The sequence below is a fragment of the Thermobia domestica genome, chromosome 6 (genome assembly GCF_964235325.1).
Source record: "Thermobia domestica chromosome 6, izTheDome1.hap1.1, whole genome shotgun sequence".
Lineage (NCBI taxonomy): Eukaryota > Metazoa > Arthropoda > Insecta > Zygentoma > Lepismatidae > Thermobia > Thermobia domestica.
The window spans coordinates 22733138-22755821 of NC_137459.1; the positions used below are offsets into that span (position 1 = coordinate 22733138).

A 22684-nucleotide genomic window follows, 5' to 3' on the forward strand; every position below is an offset into this window, starting at 1 on the left:
AAAGCTTTAATAGATACTTTAGATTCCTTTACGGGGAGGAAATACTTCGTAGCATTCACTATCTACAAGAACTACGAAGCAAGAAGGCACGTCTTTTATGCAACTTAGCCTTCCTCTTGAGATGCAGAGACAATGGAGTGTCACCTATCTTTACCAGACTGCGCTTCCCTCTAAAGTCTGCCAGAATTTCAAGAATCTTAAGACACACAAGTATGGCACTTGTAAGAGAACGCATACATTTCATCCGTCAGCAGCTGGACGGTACGGACCGACAGCTTCTAACAACTCACCTGGAACTAGCTGGCTGTCTCTCACCAATAGATTGGGAATGGATCGACGTGTCTTCAACAGCGTTGGCCGATATCTCACGCACCAAAAGGACGACTAAACAAATTAAGAAATTCGATCAACTAAAACCATCCACACCAACCAAACACGGAATCGAAGCTGAGAAAGTGGTTGTAAATCTCACCAATGTACATTTGGATGAAAACACTACAAGTTTACTAAAGAAAGGGCTAAATTTTGCCACCACACCGAAGAAAATTCCGGCCATAGACATCATTGCCAGCATAGAACAAGCAGTTAGCAATCCTCCCAACGATACAGCAGAAGAAATACGTCAGGAAGCCAGCGTGGTCCTGAAAAGAGCCGTCATGCCCAGACCAAACATTAGCAAAGCCGAATGGATCGCATTTAAAGCATTAAGAGAAGACGCAAGTATCGCTATTCTACCAGCTGACAAAGGAAACATCACTGTAGTGCTTCCCACAGATGTCTATCAAGTAAAGATTTCACAGTTACTTCGAGATCAGCATATACCACCTTGTCACGAGATCCAACATCTGCAGTAGAAAGAAGAACAGCCTCACTACTAAAGTATTCGGGACTGGACGAAGATACACGCAAACAGCTTACACCACACTGCAGCATACCTCCGAGACTACATGGCTTACCAAAAATACATAAAGCAGGGATACCCCTGAGACCAGTTGTTAGTGCAATAGGAAGCCAAACCTACTCTTTGGCCAAGTATCTTACAACATTACTCCAACCATACGTGGGCAAGTGTGAACACCATGTGAAAAACTTAACAGAGTTTGTAAAAAGCCTGAAGACGATGAGGATCTCTTCCAAAGATCTTATGGTTAGTTTCGACGTGGTATCATTGTTTACCAGAGTTCCGATTAAGGATACACTACTGCTTCTTGGGAAACACTTCCAACCTGAGATATTGGATCTCTTTCAACATGTTCTCACTTCAACTTTCTTCCTATACCGTGGTCAGTACTATGAGCAAACAGACGGCGTCGCCATGGCTTCTCCACTCTCACCTGCAGTAGCCAATTTTTATATGGAGCACTTTGATCATGAAGCACTGAAGAAAGCACCACTTGCACCCACACATTTCTATAGATATGTTGATGACACCTTCACCATCTGGCCACATGGACGCGACTACTTACAGGAATTCCTGCAGCATCTCAATAACCAACATCCGAATATTAAATTCACGATGGAAGTTGAACAAGATGGACGTCTACCATTTCTTGACATCTTGATATACAGAAGACCGGATGGCAGCCTAGGCCATAGGGTATACAGGAAACCAACATATACAGATTTATATCTGAACGCAAACAGTTTCCATCACAAAGCCCAACGGCTTGGAATTCTCAACACTTTAGCACATAGAGCATTCTCCATCTCCGACAAGGATTGTTTAATAGAGGAACTTAATCACCTTCACAGCGCCATGCTACAGAATGGATACTCAATGAGAGATATAAATATGGCCCTGAAAAGGACCAGAACGAAGGATTGAATTGAATTGAATTGAAAAAGGCTTTATTCAAGCAGGCGAGGTTCTGCATATTGCTGCTCTACCACCTAACCCTTGTCAAGGAAGTACATTGAGTTATAGAAAAAACATACAATCAATTGAGTCGAAAGATACGGTTATATACAACAAAAATACAGGTATACAATAAGATGATAAAAAAAGAAAAGACAAAAAGTGGTACTTTTAACAAAACACACTCACACGCACAACTACTACAAGTGAAGAAAGAAAGAAAAAAGCATACAAATACAAACATGAATACAAACACATACCGATCAATAACATAGAGACAAAATAAGTTATGTTTGTGATTCACAATATAGGGGGGAGGAGGATGAAATATTTTTACAATGCATGATTATTTAATAAAGAAGATATAACAATTCAAGTCTGATTTCATTTACGTGGTTTAAGTGATAGAATACAAATCATGGGTACCTGAGCTCAAATTTTGTTGGCTGAGTAAATAAATTTTTAACATTTTCTTGAAATAATTAAATGTTTTAGCTTCTTTTACTACATTTGGTAGAGCATTCCATGACCTTCATGCTAATACTGAAAATGTCGCAGTGGTTTGCTTGAGTCTATGGTGCGGCATATCAAACGTATTTCTTTTGCGTGTTAAGCGAGCTTGAATAGTTGACCTAGCAGTGAATTTTTTGTATAAATACGCGGGACGTGTTGTTTCAAGAATTTTATAAATGAGAGAGCAATAATGCAAATGTCGTCTTCTGGAAATTGTCAGCATGCTATTGCTGTTCAGAATAGGCAAAATATGATCAGATTTTCGTATGTTGTAGCAGAAGCGGATGCATGAATTTTGTACCTTTTGGATCAGGATGGCATTGCTTTTTGTTAGAAGCGGGCCACATACATCACAATAATCAAACAAAGACAGTATCAGCGTTTGTGTCAGGAGTAGCTTGGTATCTTTGGACAGACAGTCTCGTATTTTATACAAGTTTCTTAGTATTCCTAGTGCTTTTGAACAGTGTGTAGAGACGGGATAATTCATAGAAAGTTTATCGTCAATTTGTACTCCAAGACTTTTAACACAAGATGAATAGCTAATGTTTGAGTCCATTATTTGTAATTCTAATTTGTCAGGAGCAATTTTATTAACTTGATTAGCGGAACCTAGAACAGTATAAGTACATTTTAAGGGATTAATAATAAGACCGTTATCAATACACCAGTTACTGATAGCCTTAAGATCTTGGTTAAGGAGTCGAACAACTTGTGGCAAGTCCTGAGGCAAGGCTTTTATAAACAATTGAGTGTCGTCTGCGTAACAGTACATCTTTCAATGCTGTACAACAGATACCAGATCTGCAGTGTATAAGGTGAACAAAACTGGCCCTAAAATTGAGACTTGTGGAACACCTCTATCAAGTACAGCAGCTTCAGAAATTTTATAATGAGAGGAACTACGTAACGTAACTTGCTGTTTTCTCTTGTGTAGATAGGATTCGAACCATTTTATGGTATTTACTGAAAAGTTATAGTATTTAATTTTTGCCAAGAGAACACCATGCTGTACAAGGTCAAATGCCTTTGAGAGGTCTAATAAGACTAGTATGACCACATATTTGTGATTTAGTGCATGAAGCACGTTGTCTTTAATACCTAACAAAGCAGTAGAAGTGCTGTGAAATTTACGAAACCCAGATTGTTCGCATGGAAGTATGTGAGAGCTATCAATATATGAAATCATTTGCTGAAGCACTAACTTTTCAATTACCTTTGAAAGAACTGGCAATATACTTATTGGCCGAAGGTCACTAATTGATTTAATACAAGGCTTCTTTGGTAATGGCAGAATTTTAGCTAGTTTCCAGGGATCAGGAAATTTACCATTCAATAAATAGTTCACAATATTAGTTAAGGGAGATGTGATAACAGGTAAAGCTATTTTAAGCATATGTGGGGTTATTTCATCAAAGCCCGCTGCATTGGATTTAATGTTAACAATCGCTCTTCTAACTTCATGTTTATGAACAGGTCTTAGGGCCGTATGCATAGTTGTTCTGCGGGTTACTTAGGGGCTACGTACGGGACACGTGATAATTTGCGTTGCAGAGTTCTCCCGCAGGGTCAAACAAGCCCGCAACCTTCCCGTAAGTCAAGGAGATGGCTAGGGGTGCTTCAACGCACCCTTTGCAAGCCCGTAGCAGTTTCTGTTGTTGTATAAAATGCATTTGCTCCGTGCTGACAAAATATTTGAGTATGTTAATGAGTTTACCGAATTCGTTGAGCTGATTAAGCGATAATAAATGACATATTGATGGCAACCAATTTAAAAATATATACCAATTCCTGAAAGAAGATTGCAGGATATTTTGCTTCCGCTCGTACAAATATTGAATACAAGGTCAAAGAATGGACTAACAACTTCTACCTGAAATAAAATAAGCGAGAGATACTTGTTGTTACAGTATTGGTACTGAAGTAGATTTTAGATTAGATTGTAGATTAGCTTCAGAATTGATTCTAGGGGTCCAGTGGTGATTTCAAGGATCGACCGGGGGGGGGAGAAATTTCTCCCCGAGAACCATGACATTCCCTCAGGACCACATAGCCTATCGTGCTCAATGTGAATTCTCAGTATTTTCGTTACTAATACATTTCATCCGCAGAATATTGAAATCGCCAAAAAAAAAAAAAAAAAAAAAAAAAAAAAAAAAAAAAAAACTGGAATCATCACTGATGGGAAAAATTGACTCAATAGTTACACATATTTCATCGTGAAAATGTTATTCTAATGTGTTTTACATCCTTCTCCCTGTTGGTGTTTTCCTACATTTCTCAGTTAGCATAGGTGAAGTTGAGGAGCGCTAACATCCCTTTTTTTCACTAATGATCTAACGTCTTCTGCATTCTTGGTTTCTTACCTGACCACCAGCTGCGTACACATTTATAATATGCTTGCAAACTTATATATTATAAATAAATAAGTGCGAAAAACCATGCTCAACACAGGATAAGTTTGCATTTATTCCGATTCCAAGCTGGGCACAATTTGAGCGATAACGCATGATTTTGTCCGCGGAAGCAGGCACATTACTGTTGGTGATATGCGTATAAGGAAAGACAAATGGAAATCATCGAACTCCTGTTTATCGACGCGCTGTAATTGCTCAAAGTATGCATCGGTTCACGTGATTATGGACACAATGTTAAGAAGTATGGCTCATAATTATGCAATTATAATGCAAAACTAGGTTCTAGTGACCACCTACTACAGATAGATGCATATTTTTTAATACTAATTTGATCATTATTCGAGTAAACAGTTCTATCAAATTCTTACACATTTCTTACATTTTCAGGTTAGGTTAGAGCTTTGTATTTCTTTTAGCAAAGTATGTCTATATGAAGAGCTCCATTACTACTTGCAGATTAACTTCAGGAGGGCTCAGTATAAATACAGTGTGGGCGTATAACATAAAAACTACAGTACATAAGATACGAATCAATTTGTGCTATGTGGCACGAATGCTACCTAACTGAGTTATGGTAGGAGCGCATCAGGCGGCTCCAAGTGATAGTGAGCGGGTGCGTCCATAGGGAGCAGGCGCGTCAGCGATGGGGGTATACGTATATACGAGGATAGTGGAACAGCACACTTACACATACAATACTTTCATTATCACTTAAATCATTTCAATATGCTGCCATTGATGGTAATTACTTATATTTACTCTTTCATTCTTTCACGAAAAATGTAGGGGTCACATCGTATTTTACCTATAAATTTTCTATTTCGTAAAAGTGTCTGCTCGAGTGAACCCCTAATTCGTTTACACACCATCGCAAACTCGCCCGTTCCCTACGGACGGACTTCGACTGTAGCCCTCCAGCTTCACCTTGGCATTAAACCGTAGTAGATGCAAAAATTACTTGTAATAAGCAGCTTGCAAAGTTTGGTGCGTGGTTTTGAGACGTCTGGCTTTCACTATATGTATGTATGTCTTATGCAATTGTACGCAATTAGATGATAACACTAGGAATAAGTAGATAAGAAGTTTTACGCTATTTACATGGAATATCCCCCCAAAAATACTGTATTTATAGACATAACTTTTATGCCCTCCTAAGGTTAACTTTTACTGGCAAATTGTCTAGAAAATATATTCACAAAAATACTATGGGTTGATTTTGTCCAAAAAAATTACAGTGTACATGTAATTTATTTCTAGTGGGATCTCTATTGTAAAGCTACAGCCTTACACGTTTTCTAGCTACATATCCATATTTCTTTTTGCGAGTTAACAGACTTTACCTGAAAATTAAAAAAGAAATGTATTGCTAATCTACACCGATATTTTTCCGCTTTTCTATATCACTTTATAACTATTTTCAAGTTAACAGACTTTATCTGAAAATTAAAAAAAAAAAAAAAAGAACTGTATTCCTAATCTACACCATTATTTTTCCGCCTTGGCAAGAACAAAGTTCAGAACATTTATTTCATTTTTTTGATATAGCATACGTTGTATCCATGCAGTTGCTGCTTCGATGTTAATTCTTTATCATAGTAGAATTGAGTTTCGGAGTTCTACCTTCAACTTTTTTTTGACAAAATTTTAGCCTCGCTCGAGGTGTACTAGACCAATCAGCTCTCAGTGTTAACCGTACCTGAGGGATCACTTTGGAAGCTTTATGCATTGCACAGTCAAGGGGAAGGTTGAGGAAGCCCACAGGTACGGTTCGTCTAGGGGACCCCTACGTGGTCGACTATGCATATGGCCCTTAACATGAAAGGAGTTCCACAAGGATGTGTTTCAGTGAACTGTACCGATTTATTTGTTTATCAAATGTATCGTCACTTGTTACTGAGGTTTCGGAAACCTTAGCAAAATGACGATTTATGACATCAGGACAATTTAGTTCTTCAGGGAGCTTCAACGATGAACTTTTCCCACCTATTCCCAAATTATGTAACTTCCGCCAAGTGTCTTTATTGTTTTTAGCGTTATACTGGCACTGACACCAGGGACAAAAGTGTAGAAGAAACTGTGAATGAAGAACGGAAGAACACAATCTGCCTCCCATACACCGGGAACACTTCTGGAAAGCTCAGCAAACTATTTGCCAGGTACAACATCAGGACAATACACAAACCTCCAGCAAAAATAAAAAAAAAAAAAATACTTAATACAATCAACCAAAGGCGACCTGGGCCTCCGAAGTCCTGGAGTTTACCGCATTCCATGTGAATGTGGTAAGTCATATATAGGACAAACAGGGCGAATCATTGAAACCAGATGCAAAGAACACAACAGTTACATCAGACTAAACCAACCAGAAAAATCCGAACTGGCTGAACATAGCATCAAACAGCAACATAAGATTTTGTTCACAGATGCCGAAATAATAGCAAAATACTCAAGAGTTTGGGACAGGAGGATAAAAGAAGCCGTTGCAATCACACAAGAAAAAACGAACCTTAACAGAGACACAGGATTCCAACTGAGTAAAACATGGACACCAATCATATCCCGCCATTTCAACCACCAATCAGAAGAGTCTAATCATACATACATGAGTATATATCAGGGGCGGATCCAGGGGGCGATCGCCCCCCCCCAGAAAGTGAAACTTTCTTATTTTTTATATATAAATAAAACCCATCCCAAAGTTTGGAACGCTTAAAAGTAGTAGTATGACAACCCACCGCCCCCCAGAAGTCGGTCCTGGATCCGCCCCTGGTATATATGTTCCACACACTTCATTGCACCATCATATTCGCCTGAAGATGAGGACGATGTCAGCCCTCGAAACGTCGCAAAATATAACAGTATTTACCTGACTGCTAGCCCGAGAAGACCTGTTCACAAATTATAATTTTTCAACAATTATCTCGAGTGGTACACCTAAAGTAAACCTGCACGATCAGAAGATACCTCATCAGTTGTGTTTTCACTTGTTTTGTTTTCACCTTCTCTCACCTGATGTCGCCTAAATCGAAATCTTACAAATTTTCTTTCCGAAATAGAGCGTTCTCATCTCATAGGATCGTTCAGAACACAGGAAACGACATGCGATCTGATGCCATACACGTTGAGATTATGACTTTATGACAAAACGTAAGAGATTTCCTAGGATCTATCTTATAGCGTATAGCCGGCTTAATATGTGTTGCCTGCAGTAGTCAAACTTTTAGTGTGACGCTAATCATACGTGAAAACGGCTCTGCATAAGGCCCCTAGCGACTAGTACTAAACTAGCGACATTTCACACTCGTGAGTTGGTAGCAATGTTTCTGAAGGCATTTGTTGGCATCACTGCAACGGAGTGCAACCGCCAGTTTTTTAAAAGGTAATATGGATCATGAGCAGTAAAAGTCGTATTTCGCTTAATGAATGGTTGTTATAATGCGCTTATTTACTTTTTAATACTACTACAGTAGCGTGTTTCGTCAGTTGCAGTTTAATATCCTATGTTTACTATATTATTTTATGACTATTTTATAACTACTATTACTTGGACATTACAATGCCAGACCATTAATTGGCGAAGAAGAGGTATGTATGACAACCTGCTTTTGTTTATTTTAAGTTTCTGTAATAATTTTTTTTACAGCCTATAATGTCGATGTAACACACTATGACAAAACTCAGAAATCAGAATTGCTGGAATAACCTGCCGTAGCAGAATTTCATGACAAAGTCCAAATGGTAATAGACAGAGAGAGAAAAAAAGGGTACACTTTACAGTACCTACACTTGCTCCAGCTCCGCATCTATAAGTAGGGCCACTTGTAAAGAGTATAGTAGAGTAAGGTAGGGATAAAAAGTAGGGTAGCGTAGGTTTGGGTTAACAGAGAATTTTGGACTCATTTTGTTATAATTAATAGAGTGTAATTTTTCGTCTCTGCATAATGATGCTAACTGAAGCAGGCATTGTAAATTTAACCCGAAATAATATCTAATTGAGATGTATTGAACCTTTCGAAAAGTCGACGTGGTATTTGAGTGGCTTTTTTCCCAAAAATTTAGGGCGATAGTGAATAACAGAGACAGAAGTAATTGGAACGTTTGAAGGTGGATTACATTACAAGAAAAGAGTATTTCATAAATAGTAATTTTTGTAGTGATATAGCTGTAATGTAAGTAATATTGAAGAAATCACACACCAGAAATGAACGTTGTGTACAATTTAATCCAGCGTGTAGAAGAGTAGCAGGGTTCTAGAAAACTGGTCCGCATCCCCATTGAGTCGTCATAAAGTAAACAACTTAGCTACTAATCTGCTATCGCTCGCTCAGCATTACTACCGTTGATATTTGATAAAATGTACAAGCTTGGCTATAACGTACCTTCACCTATATGTGCGGACCAACATTGTAGGACCTTCCCGTGAGGAATAGATACTTATTTATCTTCAAGGGTTATTACTTCACTACGCTGATATGGCTATTTGGGAAGGTTCTAGGCCACGGGTCCTCTCATATAGGTTAGTAGCCAGGTTGGTTCCTTTCTGTACTAAAGTTTAGTATATAATGCACATGGTATTTCCGAGCGAGTGTTAGCAGGTGAAGCCGGTTAGAGCCCTGCACGGCAAGTTTTTTTCTAAATGGGAAGGGGGGCCTGTGTTCTAGAACCTTGCCTGGCTGCTCTGGCATTCATGGAGATTCCATGTCCTTGTACCTTTTAATGGACGTGGTAGTATGTCATATTGGTATCCAAAAATGGGATAAGTTTACAATACACGCTGCAGCTGCGCATCCATAGGTGAGAACGTTTTAGAAGTGTGGAGTAAGGTTGGGCTACCTTATGGTAGTTTGGACCCATTTTGGTAAAACCAATAGTGTAATTTCTCGTTTCTGCGTAAGGATAGCAACTGGAGCGAGCATTGTAAAGCTTATTCCAACAATGTACCTTCTTACCTCTCCCCTATATAACAAGGGAACAAGAATACGCTTGCAGAAATTGACATCAGAAATAAATCTTCGTAAACGCTCCTGCCCTCTACGGATGCAGCCTTGCGTGAGTACCCAGCTTACCCATGCATTCAACCATATTACATGGCATAGTAGTTTGTAGTGACCGTCTGGTACAAATTAACACATTGGTCACTCATAGTTTGAGTTACTCAAAACGTCTGCACTGGTAAAGAATGTGTCAGCTAAATTATATCTGAAACGAATGGGTGTCCAGAAGTTTCGGAGGTGTCCAGACTTACATAATCCTGCTCTGCTGTATCCTATTCTATCCTACCCTACTCTATTCGACTAATCTCCGCAGATGGCGACCCCGGATTAGACCCACATTCAGCTGTTTTCAATGTTCTATTGGTTTGTATTTATTTTAATATGCTTGGGATTACTACTATTCTTTCATTTCCTTCATTCACTCTGAACTATTAATCACAAACGTTTATTTTCATGCTTTCTTTGCTCTGCAGTAGATACGTTTTCATCTGTTGTATTGCTGCGCAAAATTAATACCTTTCAATTGTTAATTCTTGAAAAGTATGCACATAACGAAAACAATGAGTTCTTACCTTTTCTTGTTTCCAACCAGTCCTATAAACAACACCATAGTATAGTATTATGTAAATAAGCTTTGAGAGTGATTGGGCGCAGCTCCATATCAAACATATGTCCCTAGGACATCAGATATTACAAGACTCATGCAAAAATATTCTTTCCTTTACTAACTGTGCCACACAAGGGGATACTAATATTCATGAAATATGAACTTCTCTTAGCAGGAAATGCACTTTTAGCCGTCTTAGAAGGTATTAAGGGAGGAGTTGCATTAATGAGTGCAGATTGACTTTAGGATGGCTGAGTATAACCATAGCATGTCCATATATTGCATAAAACTTGAATTAACTTTAAAACTTGTACTAGGTAAGCATTAAAAATGACTAATTCTATCTAAGCGAGTAAGGGCAGGAGTGCAGCAGGGGATCCGAGCGTTAGCGAGGAGTTGCGTACATAGGGGGCAGGAGTGTCAGTGATGGAGGGTATGTGGCATATGTAAAACATTTCATCTGGCGTAATACAAACTCCTTGTGTGTGGTACAGCTTTGCGACGCTTCTGTGATCGGTTTGTACAGTGTCTATACATAGTACTTCATTTCTGTCGTATGAAGTACTACATTGTAAAGAGCATACTTTCCCTTGCGTATTTCTATCTTATTATACATGGTATTTATGCCTCCATAAAATAAAATAGGACCTAAAACTTTGCACCAATTCACCATATTTCGATAAGATGTACCTCTCTTCTTAGTTTCCGTTCTATTTTTCTGTATTTCTCTCAATTAGTGCAACATACACATTCTAATGAGACAGTGGTCTGTAAACACTCCATCTTACGCTCTATTGCGTGTTTGCCTAATATTGCACCAATACGCGAACTCATATAGTCCAGAACTTGGCTTAGTTTTTCGTCCTAATTAATCACCCTACACTGATGACCTTTGTTAGGTTTTTTCCCTCATGCTGGCATTTCGTGTGATTCTGTTCACTCCTCCGTAATGTTTTGTACTTGGGGGTCGCCATCTGCGGCAGTTGACCCCTCGATCCTACCCTTTCCTAATCTACTGTACTTTATCCTACCAAACTTGACCACTATTTTATACCGTTTGAACCCCTTCTGTGATATAATAGTCATGTATGGCATCAGAAAGTAGGGAAATACCTAATAAGTAATTTATACTTACGACATACTTTAGATCAGGGCGCAAAATTTTAAAGTCAGACGCACTTGCCAATCCAAAAATTATGGTCGCCAGTATCTCTCACGTACAAATTATGAGAGCTCCCCTCCCCGTCTTTAGTTTGACAAAGAACGAGATTACATCAGGGCATAACATTTCAAAACCAGATAATCAATTTTGAATTGTACAATTCGTGTACATGTTAAAATATATCTTACCTTAAGATTTCACGTTTGTGTCACGCCCTGTGGAAAAGAAGGGTCGAATTACAACGTTATTAAGATTTCATTTTTCCATGTCTGTTGTGAAGACTTCACATTCCGTGTTTTCTCCCACTCAGTGACAATTATTTTCGTGTGAAACAGAAACTGCGCTGCCCTGTGCGTTTAGAAGGCATTCCTACTGAACACTAGTCGCCAATGGCGACCGTAAATTTTGCTCCCTGCTTTAGAGTAACTATTACCCTGCAACAAGCGAAACCTAACCTTATCAAATTTAATCTACTTTCTTGTATTTTAATTTACGCTACGCTACTTTATTGTATACTAAGCTACGCTTTCCATACTCTGCTGTTCATTTCTTACTCTACTTTGTTCTATAGCTTACTTTGCAACTCTTATTAATTTTCCTATGCGTCCGCCAAGTGAACTTTGTGGTGGACAAACAGCGTGTGCGTGAGGTTCCTCGGGGTTCTCCAGTTTCCTCACACTTTCTTCATTCCACCATTTCATTTATTACTCATAATCACCGTCTCCTTCAGCCTAACCGTCATAAACGTCTGACGTAAAACTCAGATTTTTTTTTTCTTACGCGACTGTAGAGTACTATACTCTGTTATATTTGTGACTTACACTCCGCAATCTTACGCTGTTATTTGGTCCTACAATACTCTATTCTCTTCTACGTTACTTCACTCATTGTTCTGCGCTTTTCTACTCCAATGTGTGCTGGTCGTGGATGCTACCTCTAGTGTACACTAATTTTTTTCGTTAGTCTATGCTACTTTAAGCTATGCTACTCATCCCAATTCTATGGTACATAATTAACGTAAGTTACCAGTCTCTGTACCGCGGTTATTAATTCGATACCTCTACCTACCCGCGGAGTACCACACCAAATATGTGAAGATAAATGAATTTATTAGTTATGTAGGCGCGAAACATAGTAATCTGTAAAAATACTGTTCAAAGTGTGCTCCATTACTATGGGATTGTAATGCAAAGCTGGATTGTTTTGATGACCACCGAACACGGGTTGTGTGTGTTTTCTTTGTTTACGAAATCAGTTATCGCCGTTAACTCGCCTACCTGTACGGACACACCGTCGCGTCGAGCTTCAGTTTGTTCTGAACCAGAATAGATCCAATGCTAGCTTGTAATGACAATTCATCACACAGCTTGGACTGTGGGTTTCGGACTTTGTACTTGCGTTATGTAAGTTTGCACGGACATTATACATCTGTGCGCATTCGATAAGGAGCTCAAAGTAAAGAAATAACTTATTATTTTGGGTATATAGTTATGTCATTTGTAGAGAATGAGAGTTGGAAACAACTAATATGTCAAAGTCATTACCTCAGGACCTGAATATAACGAATGTATTAGAACAAACCTCGAAAGTAAAGAGGGCAAATCGAAGTAGTGGTAGTATACTTAAGGAATCGTGACTATATACGAATGTAACGTAAGAAACTGAATTTTGTGATCTTGTTTTCATTAGTCCATTGTATGTCCAAAATTTTAACCTGCAACGAAGAATAATGTCGCCTTCAAAATAGGATTATCGAAGGAAGTGATCGTAGTTTCCCTCAAGGAAAAAATGAAATATTTTATCGTCCCATGTTTATGCCGCTAGGCTAAGGGAGACTCTGATTAAGGAAAGTGAATGATGATCGAAGAATTGGTGGAATGAGATAGAGGGAGGAAACAGGGGTACCCGAGAAAACCCATGGACAAGATGATGTGCACCACAACATTACTTGTTGGACAAGGATCGAGCCAGGGACCCCACGCACCAGCGGTAAGCGCTCTACCACTGAGCCACTGTACCCCCTTTCCTGAAGAAGGCAGCGTGTAAGCAATAAATATCTACTTGTGATTCTGTTCTTAATCTAGGGGGAGTATGGTGCCACAAACAGAATATTGCCAATACTTAAATTTAAATATCTCTGGCTGAAACTTACGTTAAATGACCGTTAGTTCATAACGTACTTATGGTAGAAAAGAAAGTTTGGGTTGGCAGGTATACAAACTGTAATATTGGACAGTTAAGTATAAACTGGCTGAACCTGCGCTCTCTACACAGCGCATCATTCGCATATGAGCATAAATATCCTTCTCATTCCTCACAACATCTGTACATGTCCCTTTACAGACCGGGACAGGACGTTTGGGCGCGAGGTACATAGTAAAAATCACAATTTACGACATACAAAGTAAGCTAGGCACTGAAAACTAAGCGCCAATCAAGATATATACATTTCCTACACTTCTATCTTTATCTCACCTCATTTATCTGTATATTTTCTATCTCTATCTTATTTATTCATCTAAATTAAATAGTTTAATGCGTTTGTGGCATTTGTTGCCTAACCTCGTCATGGATTGATTTTTCGCTTGTTCACGATTCTTGTACTTCTGATCTAATTTTTGTATTATATAAGAAAGCTAGGAAATAAAGGAATCAGACGAACTGTTAATTTTCTTAATGTTAATTAAAACATATTGATTTAATTTTTGTATTTTTTTAAAGAAACTTAATAATTACATATTTATGAATATTAAAATTTGTTTTCTTTCGTATTACGTTTGCCAAACTCTTCTCTTCCTTAAGTCCAATAAAGAACTACCAATAAAAGATTACAGCGTAGTCGCTAACACTCTCGCCTTCGGTGCGATCGTTCCCGGCTTCGATTCCCGGTGGGGGCACTCGGTCGAAAAAGTGTAACACGCTCTTTCAGGCCAGCCACCCTGAATTAGGTTTTCCTGGGTTTTCTTCATTCACACCAGGCAAATGCCGGGGTGGTACCAAATTTATAGGTCCAGGCCGCTTCCTTCCTTCCCTTTCCCCGGATAATGTGCTCGCCGAGAGACGTCATCACTCATAACGTGACGGTCTAAATGGCCATAGATGCCGAAAGCCCAGAAATATAAAAATCCTATATCCTAATCGAGTTGAGGGAAAGGTATTTTGCATACGTGGTGTCTAAGACATATTTTGCATACAGGATGTCTAACACTGAGTTTAGGAACTGTAGTATGCCGTATTTCTGGTATCACTTTTTTTTATTAACATTCCAATATAAAAGTCAAAACTTAACACACATTTTTTTTCGTCCCATTGTAAGCATTTAATCTGCATTAAAGAAAGTGGCGAAAGAAAAAAAGACGATTTCAAAGTGAAAAATAATAGTTAAGTGTACATATATTGGTCATTTAGCCACTAGAAATGTGTTTGACATTCACACTTATTGCGTAACTACAGCAGAAGGCCTGCTTTAAGTTTTTTAATGGAATAGGCTCACTATGTATGTAATGCAGTCAATCATATGTAGTCTGGTCGACTTACACTTGGCTTGAAAAGTTATCAAATAAAAAGCACACTTAACTTTCGTTGAAACTTAAATTTTCAAAATTTAATTGTTAATTCAGTTTTTATAGTTTTGAAATTCCAGTATTTCTAGTATGTAAAACAAAATCCAGTATAATTCAAGGACTTCCACTACAGTAGACACCTTGTGATATCTTGATTCGAACTTAGTACTCAGCGCCTAACATAACGACTTTTTAAGTCGCGTCCAAACGTCCAGTGCCCAAACGTCACGAACCGTTACAGACACTTATTGATCAAAAAAAGGCAAGGGGTATCATAAAGGGGAGACTTTTCGATTATTTTTTCTCAATATCTCGCACCGTTTGCAAGATTTGAGCCTACTTCCGGTTGGAGTTTCTAATTCATGTATGACCAGTGTTTTCTCTCTTCTTGCACGCAGTATATAATAAGCAAACACAATTATAATGCCAGTTATATATGGTGTTCATTGGGCAAGACACTCCAAAAATAAGGGTTCATCTTAGACTGGAGAAATGGTTATCCTTCCTTTTCCACTATCATTTGGCCAGGAAACAAACGCCTGAGACATATACAACAATGTGGTTGGAATGTATAATGCGTAGGATGTGATGCTTTAGGGTATCTGTTAAACGTGAAATCACACATAACAGTAAATGAAACATTTGAAAGCCGAAGTTATAGGTTGGAGCTCAGTCGCTTTTAATTGCTATTGTAGCATTTTAATAGATAGATAATGTGAAGATACATGGCATTGGCATGTATTTCTTTCATCTATAACACTTACGAGGGGTCACAGTGGCTCAGTGCTAGAGCGTTCACCTCTAGTGCATGAGGTCCCTGTTTCGGACCCAGCTTCCGCCAAGTGAACTTTGTGGTGGACAAACATTGTGTCCTGGGTTTGCTCGTGGTTGTCCTGTTTCCTACCAGTTTTTTCATTCTCTCATTCTTGTCTCTGGTGCTAGGGGTCTTGGGTTCAAACCCTGCTCCCGCCAAGTGAACTTTGTGGTGGACAAACACCGTGTGCGTGGGTTTTCTCGGGGTTCTCCCGTTTCCTCCCACTTTCTTCATTCCACCATTTCATTCATTACTCATTATCACCGTCTCCTTTAGCCTAACCGGCATAACCGTGGGACGTAAAACTCAAAATTTCATTTCATTTCTCTCATTCTTGTCATAGTCTCCTTTAGCAAACACGGCTTAAACGTAGGACGAAGACTCACATTGCATTTCATTATAGAATATGCAACTATCTTTCGACTTCCATCCAGTGTGAACTGTGAGGTCCCCTCGTACCAACCCTCACATGCATTTTTTTTTTTTTTAACACACACAATTTATATTATTAAACGTTGGCAGTCGCACACATTTTCTCACTACTACAGTAACTTATTCACATCTGAATCTTTCTCGGCAGCCAGCAACTTGCAGTAAAATCTTCAGTGGCGGGTCTACCATGATTTATGTAGCAGTAATCACTTTCCGATCATTCTTACTGCGCTACCTGCTTTACAATTACTCAATTGCCTCGTTATGTCTGACATGCATACTAGGGTCAGTTTTCTGTCAGCTTTGACTTTATACCAGGCCCCCAGCCCTGTGTCAAACATCTTGAAACCTTTTAGGCAAGTAGTACTGCTGGTAATGCCATGATTCCATTGTTAGACGAGGCTCTTCAAAACATACTGTTCCTTGGTGCTTGGAAGAAATACATAAACATCTTCTTGAACGACGCCGAGCACTTTATCGCTTTAATAGTGCTCCTATTGCTGACAATTTTACAGTTTCGTCGCCTTCGTTCAAGAGCACGCTACCTGATTAAACAAGGTAAACAACATAGCTGGAGTGACTATGGGACTTACGAATAAAGTTAGGCACGGTGAGTTTACTCCTTTTGGTATGAATAAGTATGAGAATGATGAACAAGCTCTGAGAAGTCACTAACTTCTTAGCAAGGAGTCAGCACTATTGAGATAGCTCTAACTTCGTATGAATAAGACTCTGACTTTGGAATACTCTTTCCAAAAATGCTGTTATCTTATTTACTGACTCAAGCCGTGAAGTGAAGACGTTTTGTAGAAATGGTTGTATTCATGACTTTACAACAACTGAAAACACAAGGAGCGCACAAACATTTACGAAGTGAACTATAGAACTCTCTATCGCTTTGATATAGAAAACGTAGAGTAGTTAAGTAATTTCGTAGGGAGATCAAACGAAACTAGAGCTGGGGCACTTACTAATGAGCAGAGTATGCTTTTTTTTCTTCTTTTAGTTATCTGATCCAAGTTTTCAAAGCGAAGTTACAGAAAACATAGATGTGGACCAGAGTACTGTGTCTCACATTTTCAAAAGTTTTAGAGAAAATAGTAGAAAAGGGCCTCTTGTGGATAAAATTCCCATCCACTCTTGCTGAACAGCAGACAGCGATAAATGAGTGGCGCCAGCAGTACAATTTTCCGTTTGCTATAGGAGTCATCGATTGCACATATGTGGAAATTAAACTGCCTCATAAACACGAGGATGAGTACATACATCGTAAAGGATATTACACCTTGAATGTGTTCAAGCTACGTGTAAATGTGACAAGGAATTTACAAGTGTAGAACGCTCCGTGCCCAGTTAATTTCTGAGAGCTGAAAATTTTGCCATAGTTTAGAGCATTTAGGTATTTTTAGTTATATTCCATGAGTTATCTGTTGCTTTCTGACTGACTCTGTCAGCAACACAGCTAGTTTGTTTCCTTGTTTACCGCTTTAAGCTACTCAGATGGAGGTTGAGTCAACTTATAAACACTAGCTTAAATGTGCATTGGCACAGGAAAATAGATTTATGAAAAATGTTTGAATCCGTAACCCCCACTTAGGATACATCTCATAGGAAAAAGAAAGAAAAAGAAAAAAACTAATTTTGGCATAAACTTTGAAGCCCCCTACCCCCTTAGGATATGCCCTTTAATCAAAATCCAGTTAAGGTGAGTACTAACTATGTTTCAAAAGTAATTTCAAACGGGTCAGCCATTTTCCAGACCGCGAAAACTATGGATTCGACACAAATGTTTATTTATCGCTTCTTCTCATCCTCCACGCTGATGGGAGCTGAACTTGAACTGCAACAAAGTATCACTATTCATCGCAGCGACCCCAAAAACTGGATTTGACACTAATATCGGTCGTTTTCGATTATTTTTATATGTCACCACTCTCCATGTCACCTTTAGGGGCACTATGAATTATATGTATTATTTTTTTCATATTGTCATGTGTGTAACAAGTTTGAAACTGTTCCTGGTATTCCATAGTTACATTAGAACGTAGACAAACATCCATCCCATCCGTCCATCCATTTATACGTACGCTAGCAATGTGAAAGTCCTGTATATACTAACAATGTGAAAGTCTATCTTAGATCTTGCTTCCTTTCTTGATGTAACTTGCACACATTACACATCTGTGTAAAAATTACGGAAATTTTTGTCAAGTGCACATTACTGTCTGTGTGTAAATGTATTCTACTATTCTTTGCTCCGTAGATAGGTAGAAAGTATACCTAATGCCTAAAGCTTATCCAGACTTAAGAGTGGACTGTTAGTCTTATGGGAACAGCGATGCCAAGTTGAGATTAAAAACAAATGCAGAACAGATTGCGCTTCTATTATACTGCCGACTGATGTTGGCAACTCACGTAGTAAAAGAAGAAATCCACACCACAACGATTAATAAATAATAATAATAAACAACTTACCACATTGAATCAATCGCACTCCACAGAATCAGTTCCTTCCATAGCATCATCATCATCCCAATCCAACTTATACTTTTACCTGGGTTTTTCTGCTTTAAATAATTAAACACGTTCATAACATTAGCCCTTTCTTTGCTCTTCAACACTTGACCACTCTTACGCTTAAAAGAGGTGATGGCTGTAATTTCTTCCATTTTGATATATTAACACGCACCTATGCACACACAGACGGCGCGATTTTGTTCCCAGAACAGCACAGTAACTAAATGAACACAATCAAGAAAATGACGAATGTTCAGAGACTACACTCCGCCACACACTGCACAATAGCAAAGACACAACAGAGAAGAATTTCGTCTGGAATCTGACATGTCATCTAGCGCGACAATAGACGATACAGTAGATATAAGCTATTGGCCCCACCCACCGCACCAAACTGTCTCCCTATTTCCTGGTGTAGTTTCTGAAACCAATGCTATTATGAAACCCAACAGAAATCACAGTCAGTTATGAGCTCCCAAAGAAATTTCAATGCACGAAAGATAAAAGAAATATGAAATGCGTCCTGCAGCAATTCTCGCTGAAATTTCCTTCCCGACGAAGAATACATAGGCCTATATATAATTAATAATCGAACTCAGATGTTCCGAGAAACACTTCATGAATCAGTGTTTGGCCTAAGAAGTTTTACACTTAGCGTTTATATTTAATACAAATAAGTTAATAGTTTTGGAAAGATATGGATTATGGCTGTAGCTTGGTTAAATAATAATAATAATAATAATAATAATAATAATAATAATAGACCTAATAAAACTGAAGTACTTGAAAAAAACATCCCGCAGACCATCCCCTGAAATTAATACTGCCTTTTTATTCAGAGTGCCCCGTGGATGAGTGGTTACGCTCGCCGCCTTGTAATCAAAGGGTCCTGGGTTCGATTCCCGGTGGTGACACAAGTTGTTCAAATCTCGCGTTAAGCTGCAACATCATTTCCGCTCTCTTTCCTTTTTTGATTGAAATATTTTTCTATGATTGAGATAGAAAAAAAAGAGGTGGAAGTAAAATTTTACTTTTTCTTAAAATCAGAAAGATTTCATTCAGTTCTTTCTGGCTGTACTTTTATTTCTTTTTAGCCACCTTTTTTCGTACTTGAAATCAGTGAAAGTGACAATACTAATGAGCGCACGAATATATGTTGACACTAGGGTGAAATTTCTCGTCAGTTGGCAACGGTATATTTGAGCAGATAGTTTTAGTCACGTGAAAACGCACTGGCAAAGTTTTAGCAGCCGTTGCGCTTATCGTGTCTTCCCCCTTCGAGTAAAAAAAAAAAAAAAAAAAAAAAAAAAAAAAAAAAAAAAAAACCTAGCCATTAAAAGCTAATTAAATACTTTATAAGGAAAAGAGAAGTTACGAAAATTAATTTTGTATCGTCGGTAAATATTTAAAATTCTTTAAGATAAACTAAAGTAGTGAAATCTGTTTAAGGGGGTAAGTACGCAGAAGTAAAAGCCCATAAGCAACCACAGTACAGACTTAACTCTGGACGAGCTATAGAGGAAAATTACGTGCTGTTCCCTCTTTAATAATTTAATTGTTGTTATTACAGAGAGCTCTACTGGTAAAGGATGGAAGAAGAAAAGTTTTAATGTGATCGGAAATGGCTACGAAAATATGACTAACCCTGTACATGTGTGTTTGAACGGTCATCACGTATGCAAGGCCTGTCCTCGGATGTTTCTCAAAGTTCCCACAATCAAGAATGCAGATACAGGATTCTGCGCAAGATGTTGCACGATTCCCTTGCCAAAACAGGAAACCTGGGTGTTGTAAGTGGGTGAAATTTTCTAATGTTCCACGCAATAAAGTGATCTGTTCATATCACTCATTCAGATGTCCATTGGAAAATTGCTCTCACGTCTTAAATCTTTATTTAATGGTACCTCAATTCGAAAAAGATCATCCTTCAATTATGACTGGAAGTCTAAACATAGAAACCTAAGCTCAAGGAAATATGGAGTACAGATGTTTTAGTTTATTTTGAGAAAGTTTTTACATATTTCAAAATTCGCAACATTTCATATTTTTATCGACGGAAGGACTTATTAAATCTGTATGTTTACTGTATACCTGTATAGTTTATAGAGTAGACGTTCCGAATATGAAATAATATTGTGTGTTAATGGAAGAAGGTATTCCTTTCTAGGTTCAGTAGAACAGTTGACAGAATCATGTGAAATAAAATATTCGGCAGTTTGTCTGCAAGTGTTTCGGAAGCTGATCTGTCAAAAGAGCACAGTTTAATGAAGCTAACAGTTAAAGTACTAACCGAACGAAGGATAATTAAATGTTTGTGATGGTATATTAACTTTTGATTATTATCCAGTGATTTCTTAGGTATTGTTAACATGTGAGAGCTTCGTATGACAGAAATGTCTATGTAAACTTTTAATGTATTGAGAAATCAGCTTCATTACAGCAAAATGAATTGTAATATTATCGTTGTTTTGTGCCTACGCATGAAGTTTGTATTAAACACGTACTATGAAATAATTCACAACTACATTATTATATATTGTAATTTGTGTTTAAGGTATCATTGCTACGCAAATTTTATTCCACACAGTTTGGCTAAATTTTTAATGGCTTATTTATGTTAGTGGTACGGTTAATATTTTTGTACATGTGTGTTTCAACGGTCATCACTTATGTAACGCGTACTGAAAGAAAATACCTAATTGTCCTCAAAGTTCTCAGAGAATCAAAAGCAGTTTTCAGCTAAATAATTAAAAGTAATCTTTCAGTAAGCTTTCAGATGTCCATTGGAAAATTGCCATATTTTGAAAAAGTACATATTTCAAAATTCGAAACATAGATTTCTTTATCGACGAAAGGATTCAGTAAATATGTATGTGTGCTATATATAATAAATAGACTTCGAATATGAAATAATGTGCTTACGGAAGGCTGTATTCCTTTCTAGGTCCAGTAGAAAAGTTGACGAAATTCTATGATAAAATTTTCGGGTAGTTTTTTGTCTGCAGGTGTTTCGGAACCTGATCTGTCAAAAGAGCACAGTTTAATGAAGCTAACAATTAAAGTACTAACCGAACGAAGGATAATTAAATGTTTGTGATGGTATGTTAACTTTTGATTATTATCCAGTGATTTCTTAGGTATTGTTAACATGTGAGATCTTCGTATGACAGAAATGTCTATGTAAACTTTTAATGTATTGAGAAATCAGCTTCATTACAGCAAAATGAATTGTAATATTATCGTTGTTTTGTGCCTACGCATGAAGTTTGTATTAAACACGTACTATGAAATAATTCACAACTACATTATTATATATTGTAATTTGTGTTTAAGGTATCATTGCTACGCAAATTTTATTCCACACAGTTTGGCTAAATTTTTAATGGCTTATTTATGTTAGTGTTACGGTTAATATTTTTGTACATGTGTGTTTCAACGGTCATCACTTATGTAACGCGTACTGAAAGAAAATACCTAATTGTCCTCAAAGTTCTCAGAGAATCAAAAGCAGTTTTCAGCTAAATAATTAAAAGTAATCTTTCAGTAAGCTTTCAGATGTCCATTGGAAAATTGCCATATTTTGAAAAAGTACATATTTCAAAATTCGAAACATAGATTTCTTTATCGACGAAAGGATTCAGTAAATATGTATGTGTGCTATATATAATAAATAGACTTCGAATATGAAATAATGTGCTTACGGAAGACTGTATTCCTTTCTAGGTCCAGTAGAAAAGTTGACGAAATTCTATGATAAAATTTTCGGGTAGTTTTTTGTCTGCAGGTGTTTCGGAACCTGATCTGTCAAAA

The 22684-nt window shown here is 37.8% G+C and overlaps 1 protein-coding gene across 4 annotated transcripts; it reads left to right on the forward strand.

Moving 5' to 3' along the window:
* Nucleotides 1–206: 206 nt before the first annotated feature.
* On the forward strand, nucleotides 207–22323 carry LOC145687883 (uncharacterized). Of its 4 annotated transcripts, none has more exons than XM_081761400.1 (2): nucleotides 207–7932; nucleotides 20445–22323. In XM_081761400.1, the coding sequence occupies exon 1, from the start codon at nucleotides 1121–1123 to the stop codon at nucleotides 1823–1825; it is 705 nt and encodes a 234-aa protein (XP_081617526.1). In that variant the 5' UTR covers nucleotides 207–1120; the 3' UTR covers nucleotides 1826–7932; nucleotides 20445–22323. The 4 variants fall into 3 exon arrangements, 2 of the variants coding, with proteins under 2 accessions (XP_081617526.1, XP_081617527.1); XR_014131806.1 differs by lacking the exon at nucleotides 207–7932 and adding an exon at nucleotides 7951–8164; XR_014131805.1 differs by lacking the exon at nucleotides 207–7932 and adding an exon at nucleotides 8171–8370.
* Nucleotides 22324–22684: the final 361 nt, after the last annotated feature.

What these genes read in the sequence shown, in the direction of transcription:
- LOC145687883 (XM_081761400.1), top strand. Translation starts at nt 1,121, where the DNA reads ATGAGGATCTCTTCCAAAGATCTTATGGTTAGTTTCGACGTGGTATCA.